At 42.7% G+C, this 17,275-nt stretch overlaps 1 protein-coding gene across 22 annotated transcripts in view; it reads left to right on the forward strand.

Moving 5' to 3' along the window:
* MAGI1 (membrane associated guanylate kinase, WW and PDZ domain containing 1) overlaps positions 1-17,275 on the forward strand; it is a 363,811-nt gene that overhangs the window by 253,958 nt on the left and 92,578 nt on the right. For all 22 annotated transcript variants that reach the window (XM_063348501.1, XM_063348503.1, XM_063348508.1 and 19 more), the window contains one exon: positions 16,959-17,078. In XM_063348501.1, the coding sequence (XP_063204571.1) occupies positions 16,959-17,078 (120 nt within the window). The remainder of the gene's footprint in view (positions 1-16,958; positions 17,079-17,275) is intronic.

Raw genomic sequence — 17,275 nt, forward strand, 5'->3', positions numbered from 1 at the left:
GGTTATACAGAATATCATTTAAAATTAGTTGGTATTGTTTAAATCCAAATACAACTACTGAGGGCTGCCACGCTGTGCTGCCTGAAGGGATGTTGTGAGGATGAGCCAGCAGTGGGAGGGGGTGAAGTGGAGCGGGAGGGCAAGGGGCGCTTGGAGGTGAGGAGGGGGTGGGAGCTGGCTGAGCATGTGGCATCATGCTTATCTGTATGGAAACTCAACATCTCACAAACTTTTAAACCTTTAATCTGCAACATGAATTTACATAAGCCTGCATGTGGAGGTGAGTGTGTTGCTCTGTCTACGCTGTTAAGTGTTGATCACAGGTGTGTAAAGGTCCTTGGCTGGATTTGAAGTTGAGTATTGTTCATAATCCAGTTGCACAATCTCTTGCCCTTGGCAAGCTGCAGCACCTGCCCTAACAAATCCATAAATACTTGGCTGCTGAGCTCTGTCCTCGAGTGACTGCAGTGTAGATGTAAAAACTCATTTAAAAGAGGCATTCTCTAAATAGATGAATGAGTTGGCTTTGATACCTTTTAAAAAAACCAAACAACCTATTCTACCAGCACACTTTACTACAACTCTGACATAATTTAGAATGACTCTGCCCTCCTGAAATTTCTACTACATGATTACGGTGTTGCCAGCTCTTGTGATTTGCAGGCTTAAGAGGAGACCTTGAAGGAGGTCACTTAGTCCATTCCTTTACCTCAAGGCCAGAGTGACTACGCCTAGGCATCATCGCTGAAAGATGTGATAGGGAGAGTTGTTTTTCTGTCCTTCGTAGTTGCAAAGAGACTGACCATTAGGACCAACTGTAGCTGCCAGTAGGGATTCTCCACTGACGGTACCTGAACACTGGTGGTAGGTGCCTTTGGTGGACCACCCGTTTAGTTCAAAACTTGCCTTTGCGATGGTGGACAGTGGGGAAGGTGTGGCTCTGAAAGTTGTAAGATCAGAGTAACTGTGTATCTTGAACATCACAGAATTCTTTTTAAGATGGTCTTTTTTTCTTTTCTTTTTTTTTTTTTTTTTTTTTTTTTTTAAGTCTGTCTTGACTTTTAGGAAGGGGAGGAATGAGGTAGTTAGGAAAGCTATGCTGGATGCTTGGACTGATGCTACCAATGGGCCTGTGACAGCCCTTTAAAGAGGCTACTTTCTCTCCTGAGTAATCTCACCTTCTGCTGTCCTCCAGCCCCAGAGACGAACCACTTTTACACTGTTTTGGCATCAGCAAAGCAAATAGGTAGGTTAGGGCTATCCCAAATGTCTGGTACTGCAGAGCCAGTCTTCCTCCAAGCTTGCATTTTTTGGTCTTGAACCCCCTTAAAAATCTACCTTTAAGTGTCCCGTGAGAGGGTAAAGCTTTGGAAAATCTAGTTTTTACCTAAATATTTACATATATCACCCAAGGAATCTGAAGTCTTTTGCATGGGAACGGTGTATGTGAAAATAGGATGTCATCAAGTAGGCGTCCCATCAGCCAGTCCATGAAGTGACTGACCTGTGTCTGTAATCCAGAGCATACGAAATAAACTTCATACTAGCAACTCATTTTTCTTTGCACTGCCATTAGGCCTGGGAAGAGGGACAGCAAGTGCTGGATGGCTGAGAATGAGCTGCTTTATAAATCCAGTTATATAGATACGGTGACCATTGCTACCCAACTAGCATGTATACCAGTCTGAATTAATTCATTATTATTTTTAAATTCACACGTTGTGGTAACTTGTCACCATGGTTTCCAAAAAGATTATGAGTGTAAGCTAAAGATCATGAAATAGTACTCGGATGTGCCTGTAGATATATCTTCAGCACTTGAGCTTTCGTTGGTGTCTTCTCGTGACCACATGAATAACTCCCACTGGTGCTAATGGGAATTGCTTGTACACACCAGGTGGGGAATAGAATAGGAAATCATGTACTTGTCCTTGAGAGAGGCTGTATCTAGATCTGTGACCAGCAAGTCACAACTGGCACCATTTGCTGTGAACCGTTTCTGATGAATGATGCCCATGTGTCCTCCATGGAAAATGTCTGCTTAGGTTTGCGGTAGCAAGAGACTCTTATTAATCAAAGAAGCTTTCTCAAACTTAGACTTTTTTAAAAAGTGTGTAAGTTCATCCATGTGCATTTATCTTGCAGAAAAATTCTGAACCCAAGCTCTTGCTGATCGATGGTTTCATTAATTATGCACAAAAGGTTCAATTCTGCCAGCCTTGTTCGCTTTGAATGCTGCTTTACCCTGGGAGGAATTGACTTGCATTGTGCAGGTTGGATAAATTCACCTACACTCTGAACTTCTGTAAAAGTCTCCAGGGAAGGTCAAGTTTCTGTTATTTTCAATAATAAATGAGATACCCATTGAGTAAAATGATCCAGGAAATCAGCTTCAACTCTCCGAATAACAGTTGTGTGGCCTCTAATGGAGAGCTGGGAAGAACCGATAGAGTTGGAGGAGAGATGAGTCTCTCTGAGCTGCAGGTCTTGCAATTCTAACCTGGTAGAGTTGGCTCCAAGGAAACAAGTGTTAATGACTTTTCCTGTATTTTGAAGAATGTCTCAGAGCCGTGACTTTCAAATATGCTTGCTTACAGTCTTGACATATCTCAAAAGTTCTTGTAGGTGGAAGAGAGCTACAACGAGAAGAGAGGATGATATTTATGTAATAGAAAAAATACTTTCTCACAGCTCATGGCAATGTTTTCCCTTCACCATGTTTTTTTGCCAAACGGATGTTTTGAAGGGCTAATAATTGCATTTTCCTCTTCAACTCTAGAAATAGCCTAATTTGGAAAAAATAATAAAATAATAATTAATGTGATTCATCTAGAAAGTGTAAAGCATAACTTAAACAAATGGCAGTAGCGGTAGGAAAAATGCTATAATGAATGTTTCAAACTTTAAAACTTTACATTTTCTGTTGAGGTATGAAGTGACCTGAAAGGAGTGAGTGGCAGTTCATCAAAAGCATTTCCTTGTAATACTGTTTTACTGGTGCTTTCCAGTTAGTAATCTCGGAATTGCTAAAAATAAATGGGATAATGGATGATTGCCACAAGGAGTTCTAATTTACTTCACTGCACAGTCACTGTGGGAAAGTGCTTTAGCTACTTTGGCTCCTTTGTATTGCCTTCAGAGAGAATTTTGCCCATGTGTTTTGCTCCAGAAGTCATCTGTTGTTTTTCAATGTATGCACGTAAACGGCTCTTGCCACTGTGCTTAAATATTGAGTCAGCGGTTCCCCCTGATGAAGCCATCACCGAGGACTGTCACGTTTATCTCAACAGATCAGCATCACAGAGCACCTAATGCTATTAGCCCCAAAACGTTGTCTGCCAACCACAGAATCATGAGATATGAGTGACCTTCTGCTCTTTCGCTTCCTAATCGGCTCTGGGCTTGGGCTGCCAGCTTGGCTGCTCTGTGCCTCCATAACCCATCTGAAAAATGGACACAGTTTCATCTTCTCACCTTGCTGAAGGCATTTTGAAGGCGAATATACTGACAAGTGGGAGTTGCTCAGATTTTTTGATGGGTGTTGGAGTATTGGGTGTTTGGTTTTTTGGTTGTTACCGGCTCTGGGTGAACCTACTCTGGCAGGGGGTTGGACTAGATGATTTTGAGAGGTCCTTTCCAACCCCTGTCGTTCTGTGATCCTGTTTTATTGTTATTTTAAATATTTTAAATGGCTGTGATTAAATTATGTCACATCTATTGGTCTCTGGTCACCCTCATCCTGCAGCTGCAGAGGTAGCAGGGATTCCTATTCCTCCGGGTTCTCTTTTGCCTTTCTGCAATGCTTCCTCAGCAGGGTGAGAGAAATGTTTCTTTAAAAAAAATGATTCCAGTGCCACAAAATAATACATCACCAATCATGCTCTGAATGTTTGAGCTTTATTGCTATATCTCATTTATGACTTCATCTAAGTATATGTCATCGTACTGGGAATTTAGGCTCCTAACAGATTAATGAATGGCTAGTCAGGTGATCGAGGCTCTGCTTCACCGTGTCTCCTGGGTAAGATGTCACTAGCTTTTCTGACCGCCATGTTGCTCTGCCACTGGTTGTCACCTTTGTGAGAGCAGATGTGAAGAAAACACGTTGTTCTTCACAGCCCAGTGTCAGCATGGGCGTCCGGTGAGGCCCTGCCAACATCTGCCAGCCGCAACTCCACCAGCGCGACGGGCAGTGGGAGCCATGCTTCATCTTAAATCAACCCCCTGTCCTGAGTCAAAAGCCCAGCTGAGAACAACAACAAAAAAATAATTTGTTTCTTTTTTTTTTGATCCACAAAACATTTATTGCCTCTAGGCTGCTGTCCTGCAGAAACTTGACCGTGTGTTTAACACGAAGCATGGAAATTGGTCTTGAAGCAATTGGGGTATTTGTGTGCTTTGAACTAAGCAGGTGATTGGCAACAAGTGCCGTGACCAGTTCTGTACCAGCATCTGTCTGGCAAGGTGGTTTCACCTGCGTCAGTCGTCTGAAGGACTCAATGCAGTTGTCAAAGGATAAACGCTTCCACACTTTGTAAATAAGTGCTGGAGTTCAGGTTTAAACTTCATATTTTTGGTAAGGTCTTAACCTGCTATGTGACATCCTTGTCCTCAAGAAAAGCATTCTGTCTTTCTGATAATCGCTTGACTGTCCTCTAAGTCAAATAACATTGAGGTACGTTTGAGAATCTCGTCTCGGTGTTTTTCTAAAGCCTGGATCTGATTGTGTGTTTTCAAGCGTTCGGTTTCCAGGCATGTACTGATCTGGTAGCATGAGAAGGCAGATTTCTGGGGAAACTGTCTTCTCACCACCCAGATCACAACGTCCTCCACCAACTGTGTCTAAGCTGAGGAGCTAATTGTGGTTTTGGGGATTACTGCCTTATCCTCGGTGTCATTCTGAGACAGGTACAAGCTAAAACCTGGTGGTGTTTTTGTTTGTTGGGAACTGGAGGCAAGACAAGAAACAGCTCATTTTGTTTGGGCTGCCAGGCAGTTGCACGAGGATAATTTTTGTGTGCTGATTGTTAATGTTGCATTCAAACCAGTGACGGTGGGGACCTGGAGATACTCTGGAATTTTACTCACCACAGTGAAAGCGGGAGCTGCTGGCGCTGTGGCTCCATGTGGCATCTCGTGCTGTCTGTTGCCCAGAAGGGCACTGGTAAACCAGCAGATGAGTTTAAAATGGCATTTAAAATTGGGACACTTGCAGAAAATGATTTGCAAGAAGCTACTAAAATGACGGAGTGTGTAATGTGATGGAATGATTGTTTTGTGTGAATGCAGAGCTATAAACGCCTGCGCAGGGACATTTAACAGAGAGAAGGTATAACTAGGAGTAATCAGATGAAATGAAGCAAAGACCATTTAAGCCAAACACTATGTCATTGTCCCCAGTTTAAGCACTGGAGTATTTTATAGGGCTGGTGCTTGGCTTCAGAAAGGCAGAGTAAAGTAACCTGTGGGTGTATATCCTGTGAAATTCATAGGTGATGACGGGATTGTGAGGCAAGGTTTTTATTATTTGTGTACAACTGAAAAAGCAATAAAATAAATGGAGAAGCCTGTTATACATTATCAATAGCATGACAGTTAGCTTCGACTGCAAAGATGCAGAGTTATGCGCTACCTAACCAGCAGGCTTACTGTACCTGGCAGTGTTTTAATTAAAAGTAAGGAAAATGTATTGTAACTTGTGTTTTCTTTAGTATTTTATTGCACTTACAGAGCTATAAGGATTAATAACCTTTTTCTGTGTTAGAGCTGGGGGTGTGGAATTTACCGTAAGGGAACGGTAAGTAATAAAATATTCAAATAGTTTTTATTTCAGTGAGGTAAGAAAAGAATTAAAATTAATGTATTTGTTTTCTTTTACATTTTAACGCTTCCAGTTATTAATAGGGATGAATCTGAGACTCAAACACCAATCAGCTTCTCAATGTTTGGCGTTTTTTCAGCATCCTGAGCAGTTACCTAATCTCAACATTACAGAAAGTGAACCATGAGAATGTTTTCAAGCAGCTAAAGCGTTAGCAATCATGAAGAACTAAAGCATGCTGTGCATACAGAGCTACTGAAAAAAAAGACAGAAATTGGTAGCAGTTAAGAACAGGTAAAATTAAAGCACAGGATCTGTAGGGAATAGTGCCTAAACACGCATATTGCTGGGTAGATTTGCTGTCTGTTCTAGTCCTTCCCTTGAGTTTTACAGCAAGTGCATCCATATGGCTACATAAGTGCGTGTTTCTGTAATCTGCATACTTCTTGCTATAGCTGATACATTTGCATTTATTGGTCAGTATTGAATATGAAGCTGGAAAACTACTAAGCAAAGGTCAAGGAGGATTTGTCAGGGAACAAGAGCCATCTGAACCAAGGGCTGGTGAGTGGGCAGAGCCAAAAATTGCAGAGCCACAGGAGGCTCATGGCTTTCTAAGAGTGTGATGAGGTTATCGCAGTTGGAAGTCCATTAGTTTTATAGCCTTTTGCGGCTCTGGGCTAGGGGAGAAAGTATACCATCTCCAGTGTACATTGTTCAGAGAAAAAGACTGGTTTAAATAACTTTATTGATGTCCTGTAGAAGTGTAGTGTTCTGTTTTATAAAAAAAAAAAAAAAAAAGGAGAAAACCTCTCTCTTTGAATGTCTCTTTTCAGTGCGCTGGATGTGGTCACTGAAACAAATTTCAGGAAATGCCTCAGAGAGAAATGTGTACGTTTTATATGACTCTTCCTTTCTATGGTGGAATTTTACAGAGATTAGACTAATGAACTGATCTAGTTTTAGGCACACGCCGTTAGGTGAGGTGTTTTATTAAGACTTTTAACTGCAAATTAAAGGTCTGCTAGAAGGGCAATTAAAGTCATCGGAAAGAGTTTTATATCACACCCAACCAGGGAGGACCCACATTGTTTTGTACTTATCTTGGCAGTACAAACAGCCCTGGAAGAAATACAGCAAGGGAGGTAAGCGATCTTGGTTGAAGCAGCTGAGCTGTTGGACATCAAATAATCTCCTATTTATTACTATGGCTTTAAAGTGCAGAGTATCTTTTCATGGATCTCTAAGCACATAGGTATGCAGGTGTCAAAAGCAAACATTGTTTTTGAATAGAAACTGAATTGAAATACTGCAGGTGTTCAGTCTGGGTTGGATACTCCATTTATTATGTGCTTAATTACAATATCTGTTCATAGGACACCTCTGAAGCCTTGAAGTGGAATAGAAAATAGGACACCTTGTTTCGGGGAGATTAAAATGTTTTTGTATCTGAGTTTTGAAGAAAAGAGATAAGTTTTTTCCTTCCAATAATTGTGGCAGCTTGTGTAGCAGTGCTGTTGTAGGGAACAAACAGGCAGCCTTGCCCCTGGAACGTCTACCGCTAATCTCACTGTGAGACAGGTTTACAAAGTTATGGCTAACAGTAGTTTTTGATGTGTTTTTCTTATTTTTCCTTTGGTTTCAATAGTCACATATATTGTCCAAACATATTTTGGGTTGTTTTTGTGTTTTGGGGGTTTTTTGTTGTGTTTTGGGTTTTTTTTTTCCATTTAAAACTCCAAAGTAAAACTGGCCATTGTGTTCTTGTTCACTGTTTCTCCTTCAAGAATCTACTGCGTATCTTCCACTAAATTGAGAGATTCCTCCAGCACTTCATGGCGGGTGAAAAGGATTGTGCAGTGTTTACAAAACCCGTAATTATCCCTGGAAAGACAGTGAACTCTGCTTATCTGAGTTGCATGGTTTTGTGTCTCTCTCTGCTTTGTGACTTGGTGATTCATCTTGCAAGAGTTTGCAGTACGCCCAGTCCCAGTGCGGTGTCCCCCAGCTTTCCCAAAGCTCTCTCCTCCCAGTCTTTTCTCTGTAACATTAAGCAAAAATTTGAAGGGTAGTTTTTTTCTTACCTGTTCGATAATTCTACTCAAATATGACCTACTCAAGACTTGTACCAAGCCTTGTCAAGATCCAATAGTTAATGGAAACCGGTTTTTCATACTGCACTGTCATAAGCTCAACCACTCAGCCAAACGTGAGAGGGAGCTGGTGGGGGTTGTGTTTCTCAGCAGCTCAGAGCCTCCGCTCACCAGCTCAGAGCTTGGCTTGATGCTAGCCCTTGACTTGGGAAACTCTCAGACTGGGGTACACCTTCCCTTAGGCAACTTGCAGAAATCGGATAGCTTTGGAAATAACCATGGAAAAAGCTGAAAAATGCAAGAGAGGTTGTACCTCCAGGTGAACTACTTCCTTGTGAAAGTATAAATAAGACAATGAGGTATTTGTTTAAAAGTGCTGTTTGCGTGGGAGCGACCTGACATCCTGGGTCTCCTGTGACTTATTTCAAAGTACATTTTAAGCACTTACTCCCCCACACCTTTGGCCTGTTGTATTTAATACAGATGCGTACATTCGTATGGAAGAGTCCTTTTAATCCACGTTGTGCATTTCCATAGCTGCTCTGAGCAAACGCGGCAAGGAATCAGGTTGGGCTTGAATTGAGAAAGTCTGGAGTGAATGATCTACGGGTTTAAAAATAACCAGCTAATAAGGGTGCTCGGTAATTATCCAGTGTATGTATTTAATTTACCATCTTCAGCTGTAGTCTTTTCCAAGACAGACAAAATTTCTACTTGACAATTTTTACATAGAAGAAACGTGATCCTTTTGAAGTAAAGGTGTGTGTCATGGTTGTAGCATTATCTAGACTTCTGAAAATGTACATACAAGAGAACCTGAATATAAACGCAAATATATAATCACCCGGTTAATTTACTTTCAGCTAATTTCACTTCCCATAAGTCACATACACATTTACACAAATGGCAATTTTCATTCATTTCTGTGCCAATATTTAAAAGCAGAACATTACAGTGCAATCTCATTACTACAGCTTTATTGATTTTTAAAATTACACTTTATTACACTAATCCATATATTAGAAAGAATAAAATTGTGCATAGTTACGGCTCAGGTCTTCTCGCCGAGGAGGGTACATAGTTTGCTTTTTCTTCAGTAGTTCACAGTTTAAATTAGTGGATGTCATGCTGTTGGACTCCATGAACACAGGATTAATGGCAAACTCATTAGTTCATGAAGTTTAATCTTCTTGGTGGGTGTCCCACCTCGTGGGAAATGAGAGGGATTTGGCTGCAGGTGTCTGGTGAGGTAACAGCAATCACTCAAAGAGAGAGATCCAGAAGGCAAGCTGCTGCTATTGCAAACCCAAGAAATGTATTATTTATGTTTTATTCAATGCCAGAATACTTGTTTTTCCTTAGGAGAAAGGAAGTGAATTCTCTGCAGGACACACAAAGAGGTTGTAACTGCACTGGCAGCTACCACACTGCAGTAGTACCATCTCTGACCTGCTTTCCCAGGTCAGAGAGGTGCTGCTGTATGCCAAATATTCAAAATTTGGCATAGATTCTTAAACAGGGCTTTTTTAAGTGGCTTTCTTGGGGAGTGTGGCAGGTTTTGTAGCCTTGCTTCTAGTCATCAGGTAATTATCGGTTTCTTTTAAATTGATATTAGAGTCGAGAGTGAACCCCCTCATGCTGAATTGGCTTTGTGTAGCCATGGTGTGGTGTTTCACAACGCATACAAACGGGCTTGCAAAGCCCCAGCACAGCAGCAAGTTATTTTTGTCCCTTTTAATCTGTTAGGCCCTGATCCTGATCTGTAGGGTTTCCTAAATCCCATTGATTTCTCTAGAATTAGGCTCCTAGAGTCCTTCGAGAGCCTGGATATTGCTGATCTTGTGCTATAAAACAGAAACAAACCCACTTTCTCTACCTCAAAACGCTATAAGGATAAATGTGTTGAAGATTATCAATGTTCTTATTTGGTGGCAGTGAAGGCCACAGAAATACCAAAAATAGATTTAAAAGGGACAAAAATAACTTGCTGCCTGGAGGGTCTGTACAAACTCTGAGCTGTTGCTGTGCGGCTTGGCTGAATCGTTCCTCCAGGGAGGCTCCGGGCAGTCAGTACAGCTTTGAGAGAGGGCACCCAAGGGATGCGACTGAACACAGTGCCCCAGAAGGAGGGAGAGCGGCTTTTACGTGCACCGAGGATCAACCTGCCATTGCTTGTGTGCGTGGCCAGCACAGTCCTTACAGCAAGAGGGGAACCTCACAAGCCGCTGCTGTGGGATCCAGCTTTGGACACTAAGTGTTGCTGGAAAGGCTGGTGGGAACAGAAGGAGATACCAAGCTCTTTATACAATCCCTTCCATCTCCCCCTGTAGAAGAAAAATTACTTTAGACCACAGCGACGAAATGCATTTCTCTCTGAAATGTGTCTGTAGAAAGACAGGTTTGTCTTGGTCAGCTGTTTTCTGGGTTTAATCAGTCATTCCTGCTGACCACAGTGACAGGAATTTTGCTTTGAGTACTGCAGTTGTCTGTGTGGCCAGGAAGAGTCAATCAGCATCTGTTCCTGCGCGTGCATCATTAACAGAGCTGTGAAGTAATTTCTAGCGACAGACCGCATTCTCCTTTGGACTGAATTTCTGCTCCGCCACCGAGACACTCTGAATGCTTGTCACGTTCTTGTGGGTTATACGTATCACGTCACTGGCTAGAGAAGGGACAGACAACACTTAAAATCCCGGAATGAGCTTCCTGAGATCCAAGTTTTAGGAAAAAATTGTATTTATAAGTCAAACATGTTTGGTTTGTAACAGACTAGGTCTCTGAAACTTCTGTATTTTCATGTAGTTAATACGATAAATTACCCTTACGCCTTACCATAGGTAAGTGGGGTCACACATGTGTATAATGGATAGCATAACAGTGTCCAAATACAATTCCTTCTACTGCTGTTGAAGAAAACCCATCAGTAGTCTTAGTTTGGATAATGCCAGAAGTCAATAAGCTGAAGTACTTCTGCGTACAATGTTTTCTTACAGATAGGTTACGTTTTATTTTTTGTTAATGTAGATAAGGCTATTTCTGATACTGTGCTGCAGATAAGTTCTGCCTTAAGCATGGCTGGTAATCAGGTGGCCTCTTCAGGAGACAGACCGGGTTGTCTCTGTGTTTTCCCTTCTCCGCTTGCCATTAGCTGTCTGTGGAGTTTGTCCCGCCTTCCAGTTATCTGGCACCATTGGTGACAGCTGCAGGAGCGCCGAGGCAGGCTCTCCACATTATCCTGTGACGTTGGGGAAGGTGACCTCTAAACACTGTGCAGAGGGAAGAGGGGCTGTTTTCCTTAATATGTTTCTTCCTTAGCACCTGAAGATTTTTTCAGTGTAGGTGATGAGAGCCGTCCCTTCTTGCTGAACGAAGAAAAATATCAGTCTTCAAGAGCAACGGCAAGAACAGCATCCTTCCTTCTAACCTGCCTGCAAACAGCCTCTTAGCAAACCCCCACAACAGCGCTTGGTGCTGCAGCTTCAGGAGTCAGTAGCATCCCTCTACACTTCACTTTAAAACCTTATTTACTACAGTTCCATTCACCTGTGGTAACCATCAGTGACTTGAGTTTGTATAAAATATGGTTGTAGCAACTACATTATCGCTCTGAGTGTACAACTCCCACATTATCTGTCATTTTAAGAGGAAGCTGGTCAGTGGATATGAGAAGCAAATGATTTATGGTTTGTTCAGCGATATTTTGGTGGCTCACTAAATTGTCATTGCCAGCCAGTGTAATCGGATAAGGAGTTTGCAGAAATCATTGCTTTGCAAATGGGCATTATAGGTGTTCTGCACTTCAGAAGTAAACTTCTAAATGACTTGCTAGGGGCTGTTTTGGTACATAGTTAACAGAATTACTGCTCAAGAACTGTTTTTGTTTTAACAAGAAAGTAATTGAAGTGACTACGGCCCCTTTGAAGTCTTATTTTTAGATTACAATAAGCAAAGATTCTGATTAATTTAGCAGCAGGGCATCAGTGGCTATTAACAGCTTAACATGAGGCCCTGGTAAGATTGATACGGAGCTAAACAGCCCTGGATCACATATTAACAATCTGGTCATACTATAATTGAGGCTCATGTTGGGTAGTTGTCAGCATGGATGATAGGCAACACAACAGTAGCTGCTATTTGTCTTCTAAATGGACACTTAAATTATTCAGAATAATATTTGATAGTCATCAGTATGTCTGAGCCACAGTCCAGTTATTCTAGGCATGGATGACGAGCTTTAATTTAGTTAGCTTAAGTACAGCATTGGGCTCTGCATGTGCAAACTCGCTTGTGTCTATAAACAATTTCTCAGGTGGGGTCTCCAGCCCATGATGAGATCCCTCTTCTGTGGCATTTAGTGGTGCATGAATAAACTAGGACGCAGCTAGCTTGGGTGTGATAAGTAAACCAACAGCTGGGCAAATATTTCACCTGGCATCTGAGCCACCCATGTTATCATAGAATTATAGGCTAGTTCGGGTTGGAAGGGACCTTTAAAGGTCATCTAGTCCAACCCCTCCTACAATGAGCAGCAACGCCTTCAACTAGATCAGGTTGCTCAGAGCCCCGTCCAGCCTGACTTTGAATGTTTCCGGAGATGGGGCATCGACCACCTCAATGTACACCTTTTATGCAGTTTTACCTCCCCAAACCAAGAGAGAAGGTAAAAGCTGCAATGCTAACCAGTAGCCTTATTTTTTATTTTTTAAGTCTGCCGTGCTTGCAGAAGATCTGAGCAATTCCCCTGTGAATTTAATGTCTCTAACTAGTTTTATATGTTGTGGGACATTCTAGCCAAATAAGAGTGAAAGTTTATGAACCATTAAATGTGCAGGAGTCAGTAACCATTCAGTTGCTCCTCCAGTTCCTTCTCATTGTAGCATTAGCAATTCTGAGCTCGTCACACAGTGGGACATAGCTCAAATTAATTAGCTAAATTGCTACCTAATGGCAATAAGATTTGATGCCACTTAATATTTCAGTGCAAACATGGCAGGCAGGTTAACGTATTTAAATATGATTGGCTCACCTTTTCTATGGAGTATCTTAACTCCTGTTTGGGCCGTCTACATCACTCACTGGGCGCAACTAATTCTATCAGTGGTCTGATCTGCTGTTAGCTCTGATAAAATGTACAGTCGTCTCCATAGCCCTCTCCTTCAGTGATGACCATCCTGCGGTAAAGATGCTGAAATGCAGTTTAAAGGGGGAGGGAAGAACTCGCACACTGTGCTTTGTACATAGTTAAGTCACATTAATGGTGGTAGACAAATTACAATTTGGAGTTTATCAGCAGAAGGCTCCAAAGGCAGCTTGTATCCTGCGACGGTGTTGGGCTGTGCACACACGTGCAGCACAGTAGTTGAGCAGTTGCTTCAGCCTGTGGAAGGGCTGGGGGGGGGAAGGTGCCCATTATTCTTAGCGTCCTGTTCCTGAGAAAAGCCATCGAGTTTGCTTACGTGCCTCTTGGTTTTCTTTTCTTTCACCCTTTCTTTCCGCCCGCCCTCTCCCCCCATCCCCCTTGTGAAGCAACCCTTCTGGCTTTGTTGTAAGTGTGGTTTGTAATCATTGTACACATCCCAGATGGTTCATGAAAACTCTTTGAAATGCCATCTGCCAGGCGTGTGTCCAGCCGGCAGCCTGTCATTCTGCTACAAGAAAAACGGAGGCGGGTTTTCCCTTCCCCCTGCCTTTCTGAATTGCAGTCAGTAACACTTGCTCAGATGTGAAGCGGGATAACAGCCCAAGCATCTGCAAGCAATCTTTGCTTGAGACAGCAACATGGAAAGTTGTTGGGTTTTTTGCCTTCGCCCAGATAAGATATCCTAACCAGTGTAGTTTTTATTTTCCCTCTGTTTGTTGCTGGAGACCAACGCGAGGTGACAAATGTTATCTCTGTGATGTAATGTGTTTCTTTTACGCGGCGACTTGGCGTTTCTAATGCATTCAGCGTGTGTTGCAGGCAATCGCGCTGATAGCAAGCACATCTGCGATTTTTCGACTTGAACATATTCAGGAAATTAAGAACACTGAGATGAAACAAATAGATCCATTAAAATGGCTCAGAGGAATTATGGCAGAGATATAATTGTCATGTCAAATAGGCAGCCAGCACCAGTAAACCGCTGACTGCAATTTCACCGCTATAAAAATTCAGAAGGAAAAAAAATGATTAATAAATACTCTCTGTGGGAAGATACAGATAAAGAAAAGAAGAAGGGGCTTTAAAAGATAAAGTAAAATGAATTCTGAAGTTCCCTGATCTTTGTGTCTCACAAATGTGTGTTGTCAGTTGCTGGGAAAAAGTATGTCCCGATCTTTGTCATGTGGCTTGCATGCCGCATGGCTCGGGGTGACATTTGACTGATGCATTGGATGAGGAGCACTACAGAGTCTAATTCTCACTTTCATTGTGCTCCAGGCATGGGACAGCTACAGCGCTGCCTTGGTCGTACTTATTGCTGAGGCTTTTAATTCTTCTTCCTTCCCTGTCACTGACCTGGTTTAGGGCAGCCTGGCAATGATCAACAGCTACGATGCTCCGGTGAAGGTCACAGAATCACAGAATCGTAGGGTTGGAAGGGACCTCTGGAGATCACCTAGTCCAACCCCCTGCCAGAGCAGGGTCACCCAGAGCAGGTGGCACAGGAACGCGTCCAGGCGGGTTTTGAATGTCTCCAGAGTTGGAGACTCCACCACCTCTCTGGGCAGCCTGTGCCAGTGCTCTGCCACCCTCAAAGTAAAGAAGCTCCTCCACATGTTTAGGTGGAACTTCCTGTGCTCAAATTTGTGCCCGTTACCTCTTGTCCTGTCGCTGGGCACCACTGAAAAGAGCCTGGCCCCATCCTCCTGACACCCACCCTTTCAGTATTTACAAGCATTGATAAGATCCCCCCTCAATCTTCTTTTTTCCAGACTGAAGAGACCCAAGTCCCTCAGCCTTTCTTCGTGAGAGAGGTGTTCCAGTCCCCTCATCATCTTCGTAGCCCTTTGCTGCACCCTCTCCAGGAGTTCCCTGTCCTTCTTGAACCAGGGAGCCCAGAACTGGACACAGTACTCCAGGTCCTCACAGCCTGAACATCTACAGCAGTGTCTGTGCTGAGGGAGGAGATGTTGCATCTGGGCTGTGACCCTTCATCCCAGCTGCTGGCTGTGTGCACGCTCCTTGCGTAGCAGGGAGGGACGTGTGTGGGCATTGCCCACTCAGCCTCCCTGCCTGCCTTTAGATGGAAATGCGGGGACTCGGACAGAAAGGGGCATATGGTCCGGTTCCAGGATTTCTCTGGTCTAAATCTGTGAAAGACATCTCTCCTGTTACAAACTACTCGGTAAAAATCATTGTAGTCTTACTGTAAGGATTTAAGAATACAAAGAATACAAATAGGAAAGAATAATTCTGCTAGTAGGGTGAAGATATCCATCACCATTTCCATCCCTATTTTTGCTTTTCCTCCTCCTGCCTTCACCCATTCACACAGCTCCAAGAGAAGGAACGATAGAAAAAGCACAGGAATTTATAGACTATCTGAAGGCTGATGGTAAATAATACAAAAAGAGAGAGAGTTTCTATTTTGAAACAAGAAACGGGGGATGTGAGAGGAAGTGGATGTCTATCAAGGATATTAATCCTGGTGATAGTCTTTCAAGGGTGTCACTCTGTCAAGACTGACCTCTTGAACAGTCTCTCAGATGAATAGGCATAAGCAGACTTTCCGCTTCCCTGGCACTTGAGGAAAACATTTGCCAGATGCAGGCATGGTGAATTTATGCTCTTTCAACTTCTGAGAGCTGGAATCTTCCCAACTAGTTTCCAGAAGCCTGCTTCTTTATACTTTCTTCAGTCCTTTTATAGAGGGTTGAAGAATTTGTATGCACTGGGAAGGCACTGCCCAGGGGCCGGAAGAGTCGCACAGAGGTGAGAAATCATGGTTCATTAAATGTCAGGTATGGTTTCCACGGCTCAAAGTTATTCCCAAGCCAGCAGATTGGTTGTGGCCACGGCACTCGGACACCTCCAACTCTCTAATGCTGCTCTTTCTTCTAAAGTTCAGTTTTCTGTACTATTTGCAAATCTGTCGTTTATATTTAATCTCAGATGTACAGAATCCAGCCACCTCGTAGCCTCCGGAGTCATGGAAAATAAAGGTTATTGAACAGAAATTAATCCTAATCAATTAGGCGGTGCTCAGTGACCTAAATGCAGTGGCCCAAGCCATCTTAGCAAAAAGTCATGAAATGACTCACCTTACACCATGCTTCAAAGGGCTGTAAATTGGTCGGAAGGCAGAAGAGTTTCAGAGCTGGCAGAGTAGCAGTCATCAGAGCCCCGTTCTCCATGGGTAGTGTTTAAATTGTCGAGTGCTAGAGCGAGATTCAGTGTGAATTATTACTCAAAAGAAAAAGTATTTCTTGAACTGGAATGAGCTTCTGGGTGAAACTCTTTTTTGCAGGTTGTCTCTTTAGCGAGCATGTGTGAACAGTGCATCAAAACTGTCTCATGGTCCTTTTTAATGTTGAATTAAGAAAATAGCATAAATAGAGATAAAATATGAAGAACAAATAAGGAAGAAAAGATCTTTATGATGTGAAAGAATTTTTTGCGAGATAAAGTGATACAGCAATAATGGAAGCTAGAAAGAAGTTGCCTTATCTGAGAATACCGATTGCAATTTTAGTGAAGCTGAAGTACGAGAGACTGTTCTAATGGCAGGAAGGTGATTGCTGGCATATTCCCAGATGCCAAACTCTTCCAGCTGTGTTTCTGCATGTGGTATGAGAGGTGTTTTTGCCAGAGAGTCTTTCTGGGAATATCAGAAACATTGTCGTTGGGTGGAACAACTGGTACTGCCAGCTGAACCCGTGATCTGTGTCTTGGCTTGTTTTTATGTGGGCTCTTAACTTCCGACTGAACTCTTGACACTGCTCTCTGTGTAGCTCACAGAATTGTATTTTACAGATACTGTTGGATCTTTGTGATGGTTTTTTATTGTCCCTTTTAATTCTTGCTAAGACAACAAACATATTAACGTGCTAATTTTTCCTTTCAGGCACAACCCGCCCTCCAAGAGAAGGAGAAGTGCCTGGTGTGGACTATAACTTTCTGACTGTGGAGGAGTTTCTGGAGTTGGAGAGAAGTGGGACTCTTCTGGAAGTAGGAACTTACGAAGGTATGGAGCCACGGGCAGTGAAAAAGCACTTCAAGTAACTGTGGTAGGACAGTAGACTTTCAACACCCTCACTCGTGTTAACCAGCCTGAGTTAGGACCTCACTTTCCATCCTAGTGCTCGACTTCCCTTTTCTCTGTGCACCCTGAGAGAGGGAATTACAATATTGTGTGCTTTTGTCTTTTTCCTCAAGTTAACC

This window comes from Chroicocephalus ridibundus, chromosome 10, assembly GCF_963924245.1.
Source record: "Chroicocephalus ridibundus chromosome 10, bChrRid1.1, whole genome shotgun sequence".
NCBI classification, from domain to species: domain Eukaryota; kingdom Metazoa; phylum Chordata; class Aves; order Charadriiformes; family Laridae; genus Chroicocephalus; species Chroicocephalus ridibundus.